General features: G+C 45.7%; 1 protein-coding gene across 1 annotated transcript in view; it reads right to left on the bottom strand.

Annotated features, from left to right (window-relative positions):
• Nucleotides 1–17,737, bottom strand: part of EEPD1 (endonuclease/exonuclease/phosphatase family domain containing 1) — a 72,207-nt gene that overhangs the window by 26,584 nt on the left and 27,886 nt on the right. Inside the window, exon 2 of the mRNA XM_069809377.1 lies at nucleotides 2,800–2,851. Within this exon, the coding sequence (XP_069665478.1) occupies nucleotides 2,800–2,851 (52 nt within the window). The remainder of the gene's footprint in view (nucleotides 1–2,799; nucleotides 2,852–17,737) is intronic.

Genomic DNA, 17,737 nt, shown 5'->3' with positions numbered 1-17,737 from the left:
GAGTCTTTACATAACACAAAACTTCTCACGGTGTGATCAATTTATTTTCAATGGCCAAGCTGGGAAAAACATTTGAAGTATCTAAGATAGTCAGAACAGCATTAAACCCTTTTGCTGTAAGCAACCAGTAAATAACTGATGTGCAGCAGCTTTTGAAGCTCAGCAGCGCTCCACTACATGAGGACAAAGCTTTCCACAACATACCTGCAGGGGGTTCCCATCTTCTCAAGACCCCAGCGGTTCAAATAGGTTCTCCCAGCCTGTTCTGACAGCCTGCTGCTTCGTGTGCCTCACCTCCCAGACTGTCATCTCGTTTCAAAAAGGTGATGGTAAACTGTGTTTTGCAGCACCAGATAATCTTCTGATACTGGCTCAAGGCCCTGGTTCTCAAGAGACTTGCTACACATGCACTTAACTTCAATGTGATTTGATTTAATGGAGCTAGCCTGCAGCACGAACACTAGTGTGTGCCTGTAAGTCTTTTCAGGGGGCACTGCTGTTCACCAGCATGCTTCTACTCACTCTGGGTTTCCATGCAAGTGTCAAAAATATATAACAACACTTTCAAAGCTGAGCATTGCATTTTAGAAATAATAAGGTTACAAAAGTTCAAAGCCATCTACGACAGACTAGAAAGTGTCCTATAGGAAAAACACTTTTAAGTTATCATGTCCACAGCTATCTTAAAGAAAACTTCCCTTCAAAAACCAGAAAACTCAATCTTGCAATGAATATTAAAATATTATCATTTCATAACATTCTGTATCCCTGCAATATAATGTGATAAATAATGATTTACAAGTACAAAACTCAGCATGTGTTCTCAAAACCTGACTCTGCAAGCAGGCAGGACAAGGGATTTTATTCTAGTCTGTTTTTTTTCCCTTCCTGTATTTAAAAAATAAAGACAGCAAACTTCTTTGAACTTACATAATTCCACCCTGTTATTTTCCAGAGGGCTAAACTGGCCTTTTAAATTCTTTAAGCTTGGCATTGTATGAAAGCAGATATCAAATATTCAGAGAGCTTAATTTAGAAAGATCATTTTTCTGAGGCTGAGCCTTTCTGAAGAGCTTCCTGCAGAGTTCCAGACAATGCCTCAAACAGCCATTCCCACTAGGCTGAGGTCACCTGCCCTTGCCAAGCCGTGTTTTAGGAGGCGTTGGGCCAAAGGGAAGCATAGGCCCGACAGAAAGGTGGGAAGTCTACAAGGTGCAAGGTGCCAGAGAAGCCCACTGCTGCAAACGATGACAATTTGTGAATGTTAACCTGTTTTGCACAATGAGTGGTTGAGAACCGTGTCTTCTGCGCATGCAAAAAACTACAGTATCACCTGCCTAGCACTCCATTGCTGCCTTTTAACAAAATCCACCTCTTTGGGTCAAAATCAGAGTTCACCAAAGCCAATGAAGAGAGGCCCCTCTTGAATTAACTGGGTTGTACGAAAGACCTCTGTGAAATGCATCTCCAGTCAGTGGCAAAGCACAAGGCTGAAGCACCTGCTGGCACCGGATTTCATTTTACCCAGTATTTCTAGAGTACCTGGCAGATGCAGCCTTAACACAGTGCTGGAGAACCTTCTCCTTCACAGAGACAGGATGTGCTTGAGGCAGGAGAAGGCTTCCTCTTTCCTCACCGAGCCTTGCCAGGTCACTCATAGCCACAGAGGGGCTGCTTGGGTCAGCACCAGCTCAATGCCTGCCATAAGGCCGCAGTCTTCCCAGCAGGGCTATGAATCTAGTTGTTTTCTTTGAATCCTGCCAAGTCTCTCATATTTCCACACTGCCTCCCAGCTGGCGCCTTGGTCCTCTAGATGAAGGAGCTGGTGCAGAACATGAAGGGAACCCACTTGGAGCCCAGTCCTACCCTCCAGGCCAGCAAAACCATAAACCAGTAAATACAACATTTGGTTCTTCACGCAGAAGGAAACGATCTATAGGGTACTGCTGTGTTTGCAATACCCTTGGCTGAGGAGAAACACTAGGTGTTGTTATTTACAAACCCTCCGGCCTTTTGTGGCTACTGGTTTTGCTGCGGCTCTGCAGGTGGGATCTCAGGCCTCTGAGGCACCGGTGCCTTGGCTAAACCGATGGGGTCTGACGCACTGGACGGGGGAGGGTTGCCCCCTGAACAGGACCACGTTGCTTGGACGGAGAAAGCCATCAGCTCTGCACAGCTCCTCCTCTCTGCCCCCGACACAGCCGAGTGCAGGCTGTTTGCAAACCCCACCATCCCTGGGGCACGTCCCTCAGCTCCTTGGAAGGCCAGACTTAAAAGCAGGCCTATCCCTGCAAGAACTAGACAGGAGGAGAGCTCAGGCGAACAGGCGCCATATACTCAGCTGGTGGTGTTAGGGCTCATGTTGAGTAGCTAGCCGCTTTGATCCCTTCATCACTAAATTAAACCATGTTTCTGCCAAGGCACCTCCTGCCATTCTCCTGAGCTGGATGTTCAAAAGGGGCTCCTCAGGACACTCTTTCTGCTTCAGACATTCATCTCTGTGGGTTCAAATCATCTACTTATCCCCAGCTGTTAGCAAGGAACTGATTTTGGGAAAGCTAACGTGGGCAGGCTAGAGGCATTGCTTACCCCAGGTCCACTGTAAAATCAGAAAACACCAAAAGCATGCAGTCAACTTGGACAAAACATCACCCCTCTGACTTCATGTACTATGTAGCTAGGAAGATGTCCTATTTTATGCTGCATGATTTTCCATGAAGCTAGGAAGCCCAACTAATACAGAGAGCTTTAAGAGCTTAAATGTATTATGACAGAGTTATCAGATATATTTTTAAATACCTTTTCCAGCGCTTCTCTATCGACCAGCTCCTGCACAGCCAAAAGCTTGATACTGTAAGAAAAAACAGAGAGAAAAAAGAATGAATCACTCTATCGCAAGCATTACAGAAACACAAGTAAGAGCAGAACTGAAGCTCTTTTTATCTTCTCACTTCACAAAAGAGTCTACAGAGGTACAGATACAAAAACTGTTCAGGATAGAATAAACCAAAGCAAGAGAGAACCAGTGTTACTTTGCTTGCTTTGAACTAGCTGTCCTAAACAGATTTTTCTGGTTTCTGACCTATAAGCGTATCTGAACTTACCTTACAGAGAAACTGCATTAATCATTACATTTTTAATAACCTAAATTAACACTGAAGGATCTTCTGAACAACAAACACAGAGAAAGATTCTAAACGTTTCTATTGGTTTTAGTCAGCTTTGTTCTTCAGTATCAACAGGTTTCTGGGAGTCCCAAAGTCATTCCCAGGGATTTACAATATTATATATGAGGTACAGTAACTAAGACAACCAAGCTCAAGACATTTGAGGGAGATGTGAGGGAAATGTGCATAACTGTTTGAAAGTAGGGTAGAGAGATAATCCATAATTATTATTCTTGTAATGCCATTTGCTAATCAGCCCCAAATTTCTTCACCTACTGAATCTTTTCTAAGTTTACCTCTCAGGGCTAAATCCCGCTCACTGAATTTCATTCACTTCAACAAAATTACGAGAGTTACTCAAGCAGGATTCTGCCCTGTAAAACAGGTAAAATCACAGCTAAATCAAGGTATACAAGAGAACCTTGTACAACATCTATACTTTCATAATTGGTTTAATGAGTAATTAGAAATTACCCATCCTCATTCAACTTCAGTTACTTGCATGCGTCCCCATGTACTGCAAAAGCCCAATCCTTTCCACATTAAGGAATTTCAGGAAGAGATCTTGTTGCATCCCCACCAAGCTGCAGGGCTCACAGGACAGGTATGAACCTGAAAAGTATTGGCAAATCATTGCCAGCAGGTCGAAGGAGGTGATCCTGATCCTTCCCCTCTGCGCAGCACTGGTGAGGCCACACCTCACACCTCCCCATCCCTGGGCACTTGCCATCAGCAGCCCACAGCAGCTGCCTTGGCCGGAGAGTAGAAGGGATCAACAACGTGTCCACTTACAGAGCCAGATATCTACTTTAGGATGGCATGGTTACGATTCAGCCCACCTAAACTTTAGCTCTCTCCAGCTTTGGTGCCTAATTGAAGCTAACATTTAGATTCACTATATGGTCAGTGAAATGAGAGAGGAACCTCACTCCCCCAGGGCAGCTCAACCCACTTATCCTGGCATCATCCCCTATGTCCTCCCACAGGAGCAGAAGCTGCTGTTACGCTACACTGCCCCAAGTCAGGCTTGCAGAAAGCTGGCAGGCTTTTCACCTGTGGAGTAGACCAGTATTGCAACTCTGACTGCTCACCTTCCTTACCCAGTCCTAAAACCAGTCGCTTAATATATTATCCTTGGACTCCAGAGGATAATTTCCTTTACCCAGGGATACAGAAACATTTGCATGGCAGTGGAAGAATCAAACGATGCGTACTAATATTGTTTAAATGACTCTCACAACTCTGTAGACAGACACAGCAAAGAGCCAGTACAGTTAAAAGCTCATATTCAAGACTGTGCAAATAGTCGACGTAGAAGTCTGCCAAAGGATATAATTTGCCATGTACTACAAGAAGTTTTATTACCTTTTCAAAACCTTAGAGTAATATTGCATAATTCTTGAATGTCCATTGGCATCTTATATATTAGTTATGTACATCCATCCTGTAACAGCAACTGGCAAAACATAGCTTTAGTCCTGTCCTTCTACTGTGTTACAATGCTTTCTACTACAGGTATTCACAGGCTAACCCCTAAACACGAATGTGCTTTCACTTTAATGTACTTCTAGTTTTCAGATGTCTTCAAAGCATCATAAAAAGCCTATATCCAATGAATTATAAAAGAGCCCCAGACCACACATTTCCAGTCTGTAGAGGCTATTATTACTAAGACAGAGAGGGTGGAGATGGTTCAGAAAACAATGGGATAGTCAGGAAAAAGAAAAAGGTATTCCATGAAAGCCCAATCACTACAGTAGCAGGGGGCACACGATTTTTTGTTACCATTTGGTGAACACATTAGGCCGCACACAAGCATGCAGCCAAACTGATAGGTAAGTACACAGCCAATACAAGGTATTTTTTGACATCATTTTCCTTGCAATTCAGCCAGCAAGCAAAACAAAGATAGGCCAGGCACTGAGCAAAGAAGGCACCTCCATTTAAAAAACACTGCAGTGTTGTGTCCAGCCCTGAACTTCAGAAGGAGCCTAGGCTGATGCATCTTGGAGAGCAAAGTCCAATAGCATGGGCAGTAGCAATGCAGCCACAATCAAGACCTGTCTCGGAATTCAGGGCTCACCTCAGTTTTGGGTAAGCCGCCTCTGTTGCAGTGCACTTCAGAAAAACACAGGACAGGTGAGAGGGAAGTAGTCTAACACACATGTGGAGGCATCCAGGATGCTCACAGCCAGCTGGGCTGCTGCAAAGACTGCTTCAAGTCTGTGTGTACGTAGTAAAATCTAACATTTTGCCATTCCTTTCAGCAAGCTGTACAACAATGTGGTTTTTTGTTATGCAAATTACTTTTGTCTTTTTCCTTTTGAAGCCAGAGACTTTTCAATCACTTAATCACCAAAAGGTAGAATTTATCAATCAAGGCTGCTGGTGCTTTTACCAATTGACTGATTTATTTCTAGAATGTTAATTGTGGATTATCTGACACTCAATAGCTGCAGAAGAAAGACAGACTGCCCCAAACGCAAGTACTGTTTTCATTACAGATCATCATCTTACTGTACAAACCTACTCTCCTTCCCATTTACACCAGTAAAGCCCCACAAGCACTCCTTCAACTGGTATGCTTTTATTTAAAACAAAGTATACAGCGTTACACAGAAGTAAGTAATAAAACAGGGAGCAGGAATCTTTTTACTTTATCTCACTGTATTTACAGGGATGCTGCACTCTTGTTCAGAGATGAAGAACCCGTACAAAATGTTTATGTGCTGCAGAGATACTGCATGTGCAGGACCAGAAGAAAATCTGAATTCAACATTGTTACATGATTTGCAACAACATTGGTTTGACTCTTGGTGAGAAAAAGACTTCCCTCTACTGTTATAAATTTACAGAGCTCAATGGTTGCCCAGTACTTTACTCTTTCCTTCCCAGGTGACACCAGGTTTTTTTTCTGGGTCAAAAGGAATCAGCAAATGCAAATATCAACCTTCATATAACCAGCTGCAAGACGCTTCTTTCCTTGAAGCACCATCACGGATGCTGTCTCTGCGCACTGGTTAACAGTCCACTACCTGGAAAGTTGCTCTTGATAGCCAGTTATTTACTGCTATTTCTTCCAGGAATTCCAAGCAACATTAGTATGTGCTACTTTATGCAATATCGACTTGGAAATGCAGCTTCTTTCAAGGCTGCTGCTTGGGGGGGTTTGACGCTTTGAAAAAAAATCAGGCTGCTTATTTAGGCACTACATCAGCAATCCTACAAACACTGAAAGCAGCTCATAACGACATATGCTGTTTGTAGCTTATGTGTTTGCCAAGGATTTCAGAGTAGATGGAAACATAATAAGTAACTGAGCTGGGGGGCGGGGGGGAAACTCTCTAATAAAGCGGAAATGCAAAGAGAGTTACCAAAAGCCAATGCTGAAGCCCAAGCTCTTGCTGTCTACAACACAAGACTTAAGTACTCTGTTTATACACCATTGCATCATTTCTTTCATACTCACCTGCGGTACACAAACACTAACTCATTAATAAAGTCGTAGAAAAATCATATTTCCTGAAGAAACCTTTTGGTTCCTGGAGCACCTGCTCTAATCTATGAGCTTTAAAGTATACTGGTAAGAAAACTGTAACACAAGTAACTACACCAACTTGATGAAAATGGCCCTACTTGTATCTGAAACCCCATTAAAAATAGTCACTGACTCAATTACTTACATGATCTATTTAAACAAAGCTATTGAAATTAATATCCTGGCACCCCAGGCACACTCAAAATACTTGAAAACATGCAGTGATCAGGATGAAGGACTCTCCTCCAGCAGTAAAAATATGCAAACATGATGTGCTGTCAAGGAAACACATGACTCCCTCTTTTTTTGGCTGCGGGTGACGCACGGCATTCTCCTCTAAGGGAATTCCTTTTGGTTTCCAGAAGATTAGTCACAGTGCTAAGCAAATGCCTATAGCTACAGCACATTTCTACTCCTCAGGGTAGCATTGCAATCCTTTCCTCAAAGTCTTCTTACTTAAAACCACGTAACATTAGGTTCCTCTCTCTAATCCCACGTACCCAGGAATAATTTAAGCCTTTTCAGCAACCTTTTGCAATGCTGCAAACTTGCTAATAGGTCCCTTGCTGGTTGGTGCATTCCTATTCACTATGAGCCATCATCCCGTTTTATTTGCATTGAGCTTCACTTCCCAGCTTGAGTTCGCATTGCTCACAAAATCCCATCTGCTCTTGCAATAGGGGATGTCAGGGCCTTCTTAAGACCCACCGCAGGGTCATCTGCCTGCAAACCAGCAAACCTATGGCTCCACAGCAAGGCAGATGGGATAGACAGAAACCGCTGCGCAAGGCAGATCCAAGATCCATCCATCCAGAATGCACCTGAGGTCTTCACCTGAGGAAGAGAAGCTGCTTCCTCCAAAACTAGTTTGAAGGTGCTCTAGCACAGGGGTAGAGAGGATTTAGGATTACAGCCAGTTTCTGGACCATCCCTGCACAGCACTAGAATTGCAGCCATTATGGACACAGGTCACTTGGCTGCCACTGTCACGGGAGAAGGTCTCCAGAGCAGAGCCCTGCATCAACAAGTACAGTGACCTGCATCTGCTGAGCCGACCCCAGAGTGGAGCTGAGGTTCCCTTTCAGTGCAGAACCTGGTGGTTTTGAGAAAAAGAGAATGAGAATGAAGTGAGGAAAGAGGTGAAGCACTAAGTTCAATGATCAGAGAGTCAGCAAAGCATTTAAACAAACGCTTGGCCTCACAGTGGCGTCCTAGAGAAGCTGCTAGGTGCTGTGATGCAGGGCGGCTGTGAAGGTAGAGCAGCAAGAACCCACCTGGAAGCTGGCACTCCTGGTGCCTGCACCTTAGCTTTCCACACCTTGTTAGCCTGCAAACAGCTGGTGCATAGTGACTCTCCAGGCATGCCGGCACAGCTGGATTTAGTAACATTTTGCTTTTCCTTCCCAGTAGCCAGCGACCCTTCCTCCTCAGCCTGGAAGAGCAGAGCTCCCCAGACAGCCAGCACTGCCCGTCTCCTGCCTGCGGGTAGGTAGGGCATGTGGCTCATAGCCAGTCATCACCGACCCGGGTTTGTCATCCAGCTGCAATGTGAACTGAGGATTGGTCTCAATTTGCTTTGCAAGCTTATACATCTTTGCTCAGAGCCTGAGTTTTTCCAAAAACCTCATGCTTTCTGTTAGTCACTGCATAAGCCTGACTAAAGTTTAACAACATCAAGAAATGCCATTTGACTTCTCTTAGTTTTCTGGCTCCTTCTTTAGCATGCAGCTGTACCGAATCATGCTTCAGCTAGACTCACAGACATTATTATAAATAGCCTACGCAAAAAACACTCAATCCCAAAGCATTATTCTGAGCATGATTAAATCTTTCCCTCCTCCCTCCCTTTCAGTCTATAAACTTTTCCCCTTTGTTCTTGAGATAAGATCCCCATAACCATGTTAGGGCCCACAGTGAAGTTTTATGGATGACTTACATATCCAAGAGTAGAGCATGGATGCACGTAACAGAAGTGCTTGATGACAAACTCACATTGGAGTTAGTTAACAGAAAGAAAAGGACAAGACTCCTTGGGTCATCAAATTTGTATGCTAAAATTGTATTTGCATATCTACACAAACTGACCTCACTCATAAATCAGTTCTGCTCTAAGAGATGGCATGAAACATGAGAGTTGGAAGCAAAAAAGCAAAAAAAAAAAAAAAAAGCAGCTGAGCTGTGCTAATGGCCCTTGGTACCTGGGAGGGAGCGCTCCCCATCAGCTGCCTGCTCTCCCCATCCATACCTGACCTCAGTCCCCAGCTCTCCTGCCGAAAGGACATGCTCTGTTTCATCACCATTCACATCGCAGCCCGCAGCCCCTATTTTTGTTTTGGCGTTTGCCAGATGACAGGGTGAGGAACGATAAGGGATGGGGAAGTGGCCGTCGCAGGTATGTGTTCACTGCGAGGGTTGTGGTGCATCCCTGCTGCAGCCGGCTGTCGACAGTCTGAGGTTAAGGGCCATGATTAACTGTTTTCTAATTGTTTCAAGTGCAGGCAGAAGCTTAGGCACCAAGCCCATGCTGCTTTGGGAAGTACATAGCGGGTGGGGAATGATAACAGCCAAAACATGACAAAAACATTTATCTTGCTGCTTAAGCAAATATGGGGGGGAGGAGTACTTAGGATGGAGGTTTTGGGGGGTTTTTTTAGTTAGCTGGTTGTTTTAAATACAGAGCTGCTGCTGACACATTTGGAGTTCTCCCTTGCTGATAATGTCTAATGAGAGCTGAGGCTTGGTTTCTTGACTCTGCCTGCCACGGTGATGATTACCTTGCACAAAGGTAGGTGAAGGAATGGCGGGCTCCCACCCACAGTACGGCAGACTATGCTTAACACGGTGAGATGACTGAGGAGCAAGTCTCTGAGCACTGACTCGAGCTCCAGCCCTGAGGGGCTGCAGAGCGATCTGTGCTGCTCCCTCCTTGGGGCTGCCCATGCTGACCAGGGAAACAGCTGACCTACATGTGGTGCCTTTACAGTGAATGAGTAAATTTTAAGATGTTCATCAGTGCATGCAATGTGAAAAAACATCTCATTTTTGCTGGCATATCCAATTTGCAAAGTTGTCTTTCCCCCCCCAAGACCCTGTTCACTCAAACCCCAGTAAAAACAAAAGCAGACAGAAGAAAAAAAGCATGCTTAATGACTTTCAGCCTCATAAACTTCCTCCATCTACCCCTATGAAGTCTGACAAGGAAATAAAATCAGCTTCTTCTTTTCCACTAAAAGCATCTGCATCTTCTCAATCACTCCTTAAATGGAAGGAAAAATCGCATCTGCTGCCACGTCTTAACGGCTGCTGGAAGCCACGGGAGAGCTTATGAAGTAAGCTGATGGGCTTGGATGAGAATACCATGCCATATTGCTTTGGGACTAGCTGCCAGCTAATGACACAACAAAATGATTTGGAAGATTCTCAGGAAAAATGTATCTACAGTAAGTAGAAATTAAGATAAAATCAGGGAGCTGCATTTCCTTTAAAAAAAAAATTATATTTACTTTATATATATACCTATATTATAACATAGTATGTATTTATATAAATACATTATATATACTTACATATTAAATAGCTATTATAAATTTTATACATAATTTCACAAACTTTTTTTATTTTTTTATCTCTCTCTCTCCTCTCTCTCAATATATATATGTAAATTTATTTAGGGCTACTTTTTTGCAGTTTCCCAGTTCGGATGAAAGCAGCTGTTCTTCAGTGTCTAGTCATCACTGATTTGCCTGCAGAATGGTTTGAAACTGAAAAGCAGATCAAGACACTGCAGCTGGGAAGGGAACCAGGAGTAAATAGAAGGAGCAGAGGAGTTGAAATCCATCAAGCAAATTGGTGGTGTAACACAGGCCAGACAAACACTGTTCCCCCGATGTTTGCATTCACAGATCCTATTACATTATGTGAGTGAGTGGAGTATTTGTCATGGGGAGAAAGGAAACTGTAATGGAACTAAAAGGGGGAAAACATGAATTATGGATGGTTACTACTGCGAGCTGAAGGGGGGAAACAGCAGCATTACCCAAGCTGAGAGGCAGGAGGTAACTGAATTAGTTCACTCCTTTCTTTTTCCATTTCAGAAGTTCCCTGGGTCCAGGGATGCTCTCTCAATCCTCTCTCTCACACAGCTCTCTCCTTGCTGTTCTCTTTCCTATACCTGTGGCAAAGCCATCATTTTGCAGGACCTATGAACTTTACATTGAGGATCTGATGTTCAACTGATGCTGTGGTTTCAGCCCAGCTATATCACAGCAGGAACAGAACGCTGATTCATAAACCCTGGACATTATGCATTCCCAATGCATGAGTGCAAAACCAGAAAGGGAGGTTGCAAGAACAGCAAACTTCTTCCTAGCACTCTGGAAGGGAGGAAGACGTGCTCACAAAATAACCCAAACCACAACCAGCAGCAGAAAGCACATGAATGCCCAAGTATAATGAGACCTGGAAGGCTTCTTGACCTCCTCCTTGGGAACACTCATTCCAGGCTCTTTCCAAAGGGACGAAATCCATGCTGCTGCTGTGCATACAGACATTTCCTATGTCAGTAAGCAGAGCAGGTCATGCACAGTGAAATAAGAGGGGAGCTTATCAAAACTCCCAGACTCTCTATGATGCTAAAGAAACATCATTCTTTTCTTGTCCATCTGCCCAGAAAAGATGACTCCTGAGTTGTGAGGCACTGATGCTTGGACAGAACACTTCTGCAAATTCTGGGGGTTTCTATCATAGAGAGGATTAAGAGCAGCATGGAAGCGTCCTATTTACCTCCCCCTCTGATATAGAGAACGAACTGCTAATTGCTTAATGATTGTCTCTCTGTAACTTTACATACCAAAGACTGGTGCTCATCAAGGATTAAGCCTGTCAGAGACTGGTACTTGGGAGTGATGAGCAAGAAGGAACCATGAACAATCACAAAACTTAATTAAATGTTTGATAAATTTACGATCTTGTCGAGAAGGCTCAAGTAGAGGCCTTGCTTGGATAGGGCCAGAAAAGATAAGAACTCCTGCCTTTGTTCTCGTCCTTGTAGATAATTTAGCTTAAACTAACCATATGGTTTTTACACCACTAATGAGAACTTAGATAATAAGAGCACTAACGAGCACTGATGTATTAAAACATGTAAAAGACCATACTGCGCAGAATCACCTGAGAAGGGTCAAATAGCGGACAAGTGAGGAAGACTATGGAAGACCACCGGAGGACTCCTGAAGACCACCAGAGACCTTCAATGCGCCTGCGTAAAGGACATTTGCGTATGCTAATAGTTTCCCGGAAAACTAATGAATATGTATAACATTTCTCGGAAATCTAGTGAATATGTATGTAGAACATGTATTTAACCTGCACAATTAGACCTGACGGTGTGCACGATAGGTGGAGCGATCCCCCGTGCATCCAGCGCTGCCAATAAAGAATACCTACTTAATAGTTAATCAAACTATTGAGTCAATTTCTCTGAATCACCTCCACATAGAAGATCACATCTCAGGCCTGATTCTTCCGTGTCCTGGGTTCAGCTGGGATAGAGTTAATTTTTTTACAGGAACCTGGTAGGTGGGGGGCATAGCCGCGGCAGCTGACCTGAACTGGCCAAGGAGCTATTCCATACCATGTGACATCATGCTCAGTATATAAAGGGGGAGCGGGCCGGGGGGTGGGCTCTTCTTTTCGGTGGGGGAAGTGGCAGAGCGTCGGGTCCCGGGTGGTGAGCAGTTGCACTGTGCATCACTCTTTTTGTATACTTTTTCATTAGTACCGTTGTTGTTGTTGCAATTTCTTTGTGTTGTTCCAGTAAACTGCCTTTATCTCAACCCTCGAGGTTCCAGGTTTGTTTTTTTTCCTCTCCTCCGTCTTCCCCCCATCCCACCGGAGGGGGGCGGGAGGAGTGAGCGAGCGGCCGCGTGGTCCTTTGTTACCGGCTGGGCTGAAACCACGACAGTCCTTTTTGGCGCCCAACGTGGGGCACGAAGGGTTGAGATAACGACAGATCTGGCCAGAGCGTGTTGAAACAAATTTGTCATACACATTTCTTATACTAGATAAATAGATGTTAGTCACAATGTTGATTCAGTTGTTTACATGGTGGCATTTTGTAAATTCTTATATGCTTTATGTATTGCCTGTAGTTGCGTATCTCATCTCTGGGAGAGTGATTGGGATTATCATTTTGCTGTACTGGGCAATGTCGACTTGTGAAATGATTACATCACTGGTCATGAGGTTAAGCTGTTATCTGTATGAGGCAGTGATATCATTCCCACACTTTGGGCACCTTCTGTCGGATTTTATTGGTAATTACACCCAACCCATGGGGAAGTCAGGGGGGGATACTTCCCCCCATCTGTTCCCCTCCCTTTTCTCTTTCCAACTAATTACAACAGTTTTCGAGAATTTTGAATATCCTTGGGATGCGCAAGCCTGTGTGCTGTTAGTGCTATGCCTCCTGACTATGTTTCAGGTCTTGTCTAGGGCTACAAAAAGGCTCTTTAAGAGTACCACCCAGAGATCTGTCCCAAAGCTGGATATTTATGGGTGGCACGGTGTGTGGGAGGATGTGGGCAGGTATCTAGAGAACTTCTCACCTCCAGTGACTTGGAAGTTCACTCCCGAACAACTGCAGAACCCTCATGAAGTGATAGAATTTTTGAAAGGAAAATGCTGTGGCTATCCCAGAGACACACAACTCACTACACTGTGCTGGGCCCTGGCCGGTATCTACCAAACCCTGCTTGATACTATGCAGCACCCCCAGGGGGAAAAGGGGGAAAAGATGGAAAACAAGACAACATGCACCGTGGCTGCCCCTACCACGACAACAGGTACCGTGGCTGCCCCTACCCCGGTGACAGATACTGCCACTAAACCAGAGAACCAACCTGTGCCAGTATCAGTCGCCCCTGTACAGAAAAAGAAACACACAAAGAAATCAGTTCGCTCAGTGAGAGATGAAGATGAACCAGGGTCATCGCGAGAACAGGAGGAAGAGGCAGAACCTGAAATAATTACCCGATCTCTATCCCTGAGTGAGTTGCGCGACATGCGAAAAGATTTTAGCCGCCACCCAGGTGAGCACATTGTTACCTGGCTGCTCCGATGCTGGGATAATGGGGCTAGTAGTGTGGAATTAGAGGGTAAGGAAGCCAAGCAGTTGGGATCTCTGTCTAGAGAAGGGGGTATCGACAAGGCGATTGGGAGAAAAACACAAGTCCTCAGCCTCTGGAGGCGACTTCTGTTAGGTGTAAAGGAAAGATACCCTTTCAGGGATGAAGTTACATGTCACCAAGGCAAGTGGACCACCATGGAGAGAGGTATCCAGTACCTGAGGGAATTAGCCGTGCTGGAGGTGATTTATAGTGATCCAGAAAATGCGCAGTCACCCACAGATCCAGATGAAGTCCAATGCACACAACCGATGTGGCGGAAGTTTCTACGAAGTGCACCACCAACCTATGCCAACTCATTGGCAGTAATGTCCTGGAAAGAAGGCTATGGACAAACGGTGGATGAATTGGCTGTCCAACTCCGGCAATATGAAGGAAGTCTCTCTTCCTCCCTACGGGCCTGTGTCTCAGCTGTAGAGGAATTGTCCCGAGAGTTCCAGCAATTCAAAGTAGATATGTCCTCCTCCTCACCTGTACAGGCCCGCATTGCAGTTATTGGGAGTAAGCGTTCCTCTGCCCAAGAGAGAGGAGAGAGAAAGTACACACGACGGGCTAACCTGTGGTTTTACCTGCGTGACCATGGAGAGGACATGAGGAAGTGGGATGGAAAACCTACCTCAGTCTTGGATTCACGGGTACGGGAGTTGCGAGAAAAAGCAACCAGAAAAGAAGATTCTTCTTGGAAAACTGCTGCTCCAGTTTCCCGTGAGCAGTCCCCCGGGCGCAGTAGATGGGCCGATCTCATTTCTGATCCTCTTGAAGGGACTTCTGATTCATATGTGCAAAAAGTGGGTAACAGATATTCTAACCAGGATTAGAGGGGCCCTGCCTCCAGCCAGGTGGAGGAGAGGGACAACCGAGTCTACTGGACAGTGTGGATTCGATGGCCTGGCACGTCAGACCCACAGGAATATAAGGCTCTAGTAGACACTGGTGCACAATGTACCCTAATGCCATCAAGTTATAAAGGGGCAGAACCCATCTGTATCTCTGGTGTGACAGGGGGATCCCAAGAGCTAACCATATTGGAAGCCGAAATGAGTCTAACCGGGAATGAGTGGCATAAACACCCCATTGCAACTGGCCCAGAGGCCCCGTGCATCCTTGGTATAGATTATCTCAGAAGGGGGTATTTCAAGGACCCAAAAGGGTACCGTTGGGCCTTTGGTGAGGAGATTGAACAGCTGTCTACCCTGCCTGGTCTCTCCCAAGACCCTTCGGTTGTGGGGTTGCTGAAGGTTGAAGAACAACAGGTGCCAATTGCTACCACGACGGTGCACCGGCGGCAATATCGCACCAACCGAGACTCCCTGATCCCCATCCATAAGCTGATTTGCCAATTGGAGAGCCAAGGAGTGATCAGCAAGACTCACTCACCCTTTAATAGTCCCATATGGCCCGTGCGGAAATCTAATGGGGATTGGAGACTAACAGTAGATTATCGTGGGCTGAATGAAGTCACGCCACCGCTGAGCGCTGCTGTGCCAGATATGTTAGAGCTTCAATATGAACTGGAATCAAAGACAGCTAAGTGGTATGCCACAATTGACATTGCTAATGCATTTTTCTCCATTCCTTTGGCAGCGGAGTGCAGGCCACAGTTTGCTTTCACTTGGAGGGGTGTCCAGTACACCTGGAATCGACTGCCCCAGGGGTGGAAACACAGCCCCACTATTTGCCATGGACTGATCCAGACTGCACTAGAAAAAGGTGAAGCTCCAGAGCACCTGCAATATATTGATGACATCATCATATGGGGCAGCACGGCAGAAGAAGTTTTTGAGAAAGGGAAGAAAATAATCCAAATCCTTTTGAAGGCTGGCTTTGCCATAAAAGAAAGTAAGGTCAAGGGACCTGCGCAGGAGATCCAGTTCTTAGGAGTAAAATGGCAAGATGGGCGTCGTCAGATCCCTGCGGACGTGATCAACAAAATAGCAGCTATGTCCTCACCGACTAATAAAAAGGAAACACAGGCTTTCTTAGGTGTTGTGGGCTTTTGGAGAATGCATATTCCAAATTACAGTCAAATTGTAAGTCCTCTCTACCAAGTTACCCAGAAGAAGAACGATTTTAAATGGGGGCCTGAGCAACGACAAGCCTTTGAACAAATTAAGCGGGAGATTGTTCATGCAGTAGCTCTTGGGCCAGTCCGGACAGGACCAGATGTTAAAAATGTGCTCTACACTGCAGCTGGGGAGAATGGCCCTACCTGGAGCCTTTGGCAGAAAGCACCTGGAGAGACCCGAAGCCGACCCCTGGGGTTTTGGAGTCGGGGATATTGAGGATCCGAGGCTCGCTATACTCCAACTGAAAAAGAGATATTGGCAGCATATGAAGGAGTTCGAGCCGCTTCAGAAGTGGTTGGTACTGAAACACAGCTCTTCTTAGCACCCCGACTGCCAGTGCTGGGCTGGATGTTCAAAGGGAAAGTTTCCTCTACACATCACGTGACTGATGCCACGTGGAGTAAGTGGATTGCACTGATCACACAACGGGCTCGCATAGGAAACCCCAGTCGCCCAGGAATTTTAGAAGTGATCACGGACTGGCCAGAAGACAAAGACTTTGGAATGTTGCCAGAGGAGGAGGTGACACGGGCTGAAGAGGCCCCGCTGTATAATAAACTGCCAGAAAATGAGAGGCAATATGCCCTGTTCACTGATGGGTCCTGTCGCATTGTGGGAAAACATGGGAGGTGGAAGGCTGCTGTATGGAGTCCTACACGACTAGTTGCAGAAACTGCTGAAGGAGAAGGTGAATCGAGTCAGTTTGCAGAGGTGAAAGCCATCCAGCTAGCATTAGATATTGCTGAAAGAGAGAAGTGGCCAGTGCTCTATCTCTATACTGACTCATGGATGGTGGCAAATGCCCTATGGGGGTGGCTACAGCAATGGAAGAAGGGCAACTGGCAACGCAGAGGTAAACCCATTTGGGCTGCCGCACTGTGGCAAGATATCGCTGTTCGGATAGAGAAGCTAGTGGTAAAAGTACGTCACGTAGATGCTCATGTACCCAAGAGTCGGGCCACTGAAGAACATCAAAACAACCAGCAGGCAGATCAGGCCGCCAAGATTGAAGTGTCTCAGGTGGACCTGGACTGGCAACGTAGGGGTGAGCTATTTATGGCTCAGTGGGCCCACGATACCTCAGGCCATCAGGGGAGAGATGCAACATATAGATGGGCTCGAGATCGAGGGGTGGACTTGACCATGGACACTATCGCACAGGTCATCCACGAATGTGAAACATGTGCCGCAATTAAGCAAGCCAAGCGGCAAAAAACCCCTGTCGCATGGGGGGCGATGGCTGAAATATAAACAGTGGGAGGCCTGGCAGATTGACTGTCTCACACTCCCACGAACACGCCAAGGCAAGTGCCATGTGCTTACAATGGTGGAAGCAACCACTGGATGGCTGGAAACATACCCTGTGTCCCATGCCACTGCCCAGAACACTATCCTGGGCCTTGAAGAGAAAATTTTATTGCAACACAGCACCCCAGAAAGAATCGAGTCGGACAACGGGACTCACTTCCGAAACAACCTCGTAGACACCTGGGCCAAAGAACACGGCATTGAGTGGGTATATCACATCCCTTATCACGCACCGGCCTCCGGAAAAATCGAACGATACAACGGACTGCTGAAAACTACATTGAGAGCAATGGGGGGTGGGACTTTCAAACATTGGGATACACATTTAACAAAAGCCACCTGGTTAGTTAATACTAGAGGATCCGCCAATCGGGCTGGCCCCGCCCAACCAAGACTTCCACATACTATAGAAGGCGATAAAGTCCCTGTAGTGCGCATGAGGAGTATGTTAGGAAAGACAGTCTGGGTTAGTCC

Source organism: Haliaeetus albicilla, chromosome 2 (genome assembly GCF_947461875.1).
Source record: "Haliaeetus albicilla chromosome 2, bHalAlb1.1, whole genome shotgun sequence".
Classification (NCBI taxonomy): domain Eukaryota; kingdom Metazoa; phylum Chordata; class Aves; order Accipitriformes; family Accipitridae; genus Haliaeetus; species Haliaeetus albicilla.
This window is presented reverse-complemented; position numbering and strand designations above follow the sequence as displayed.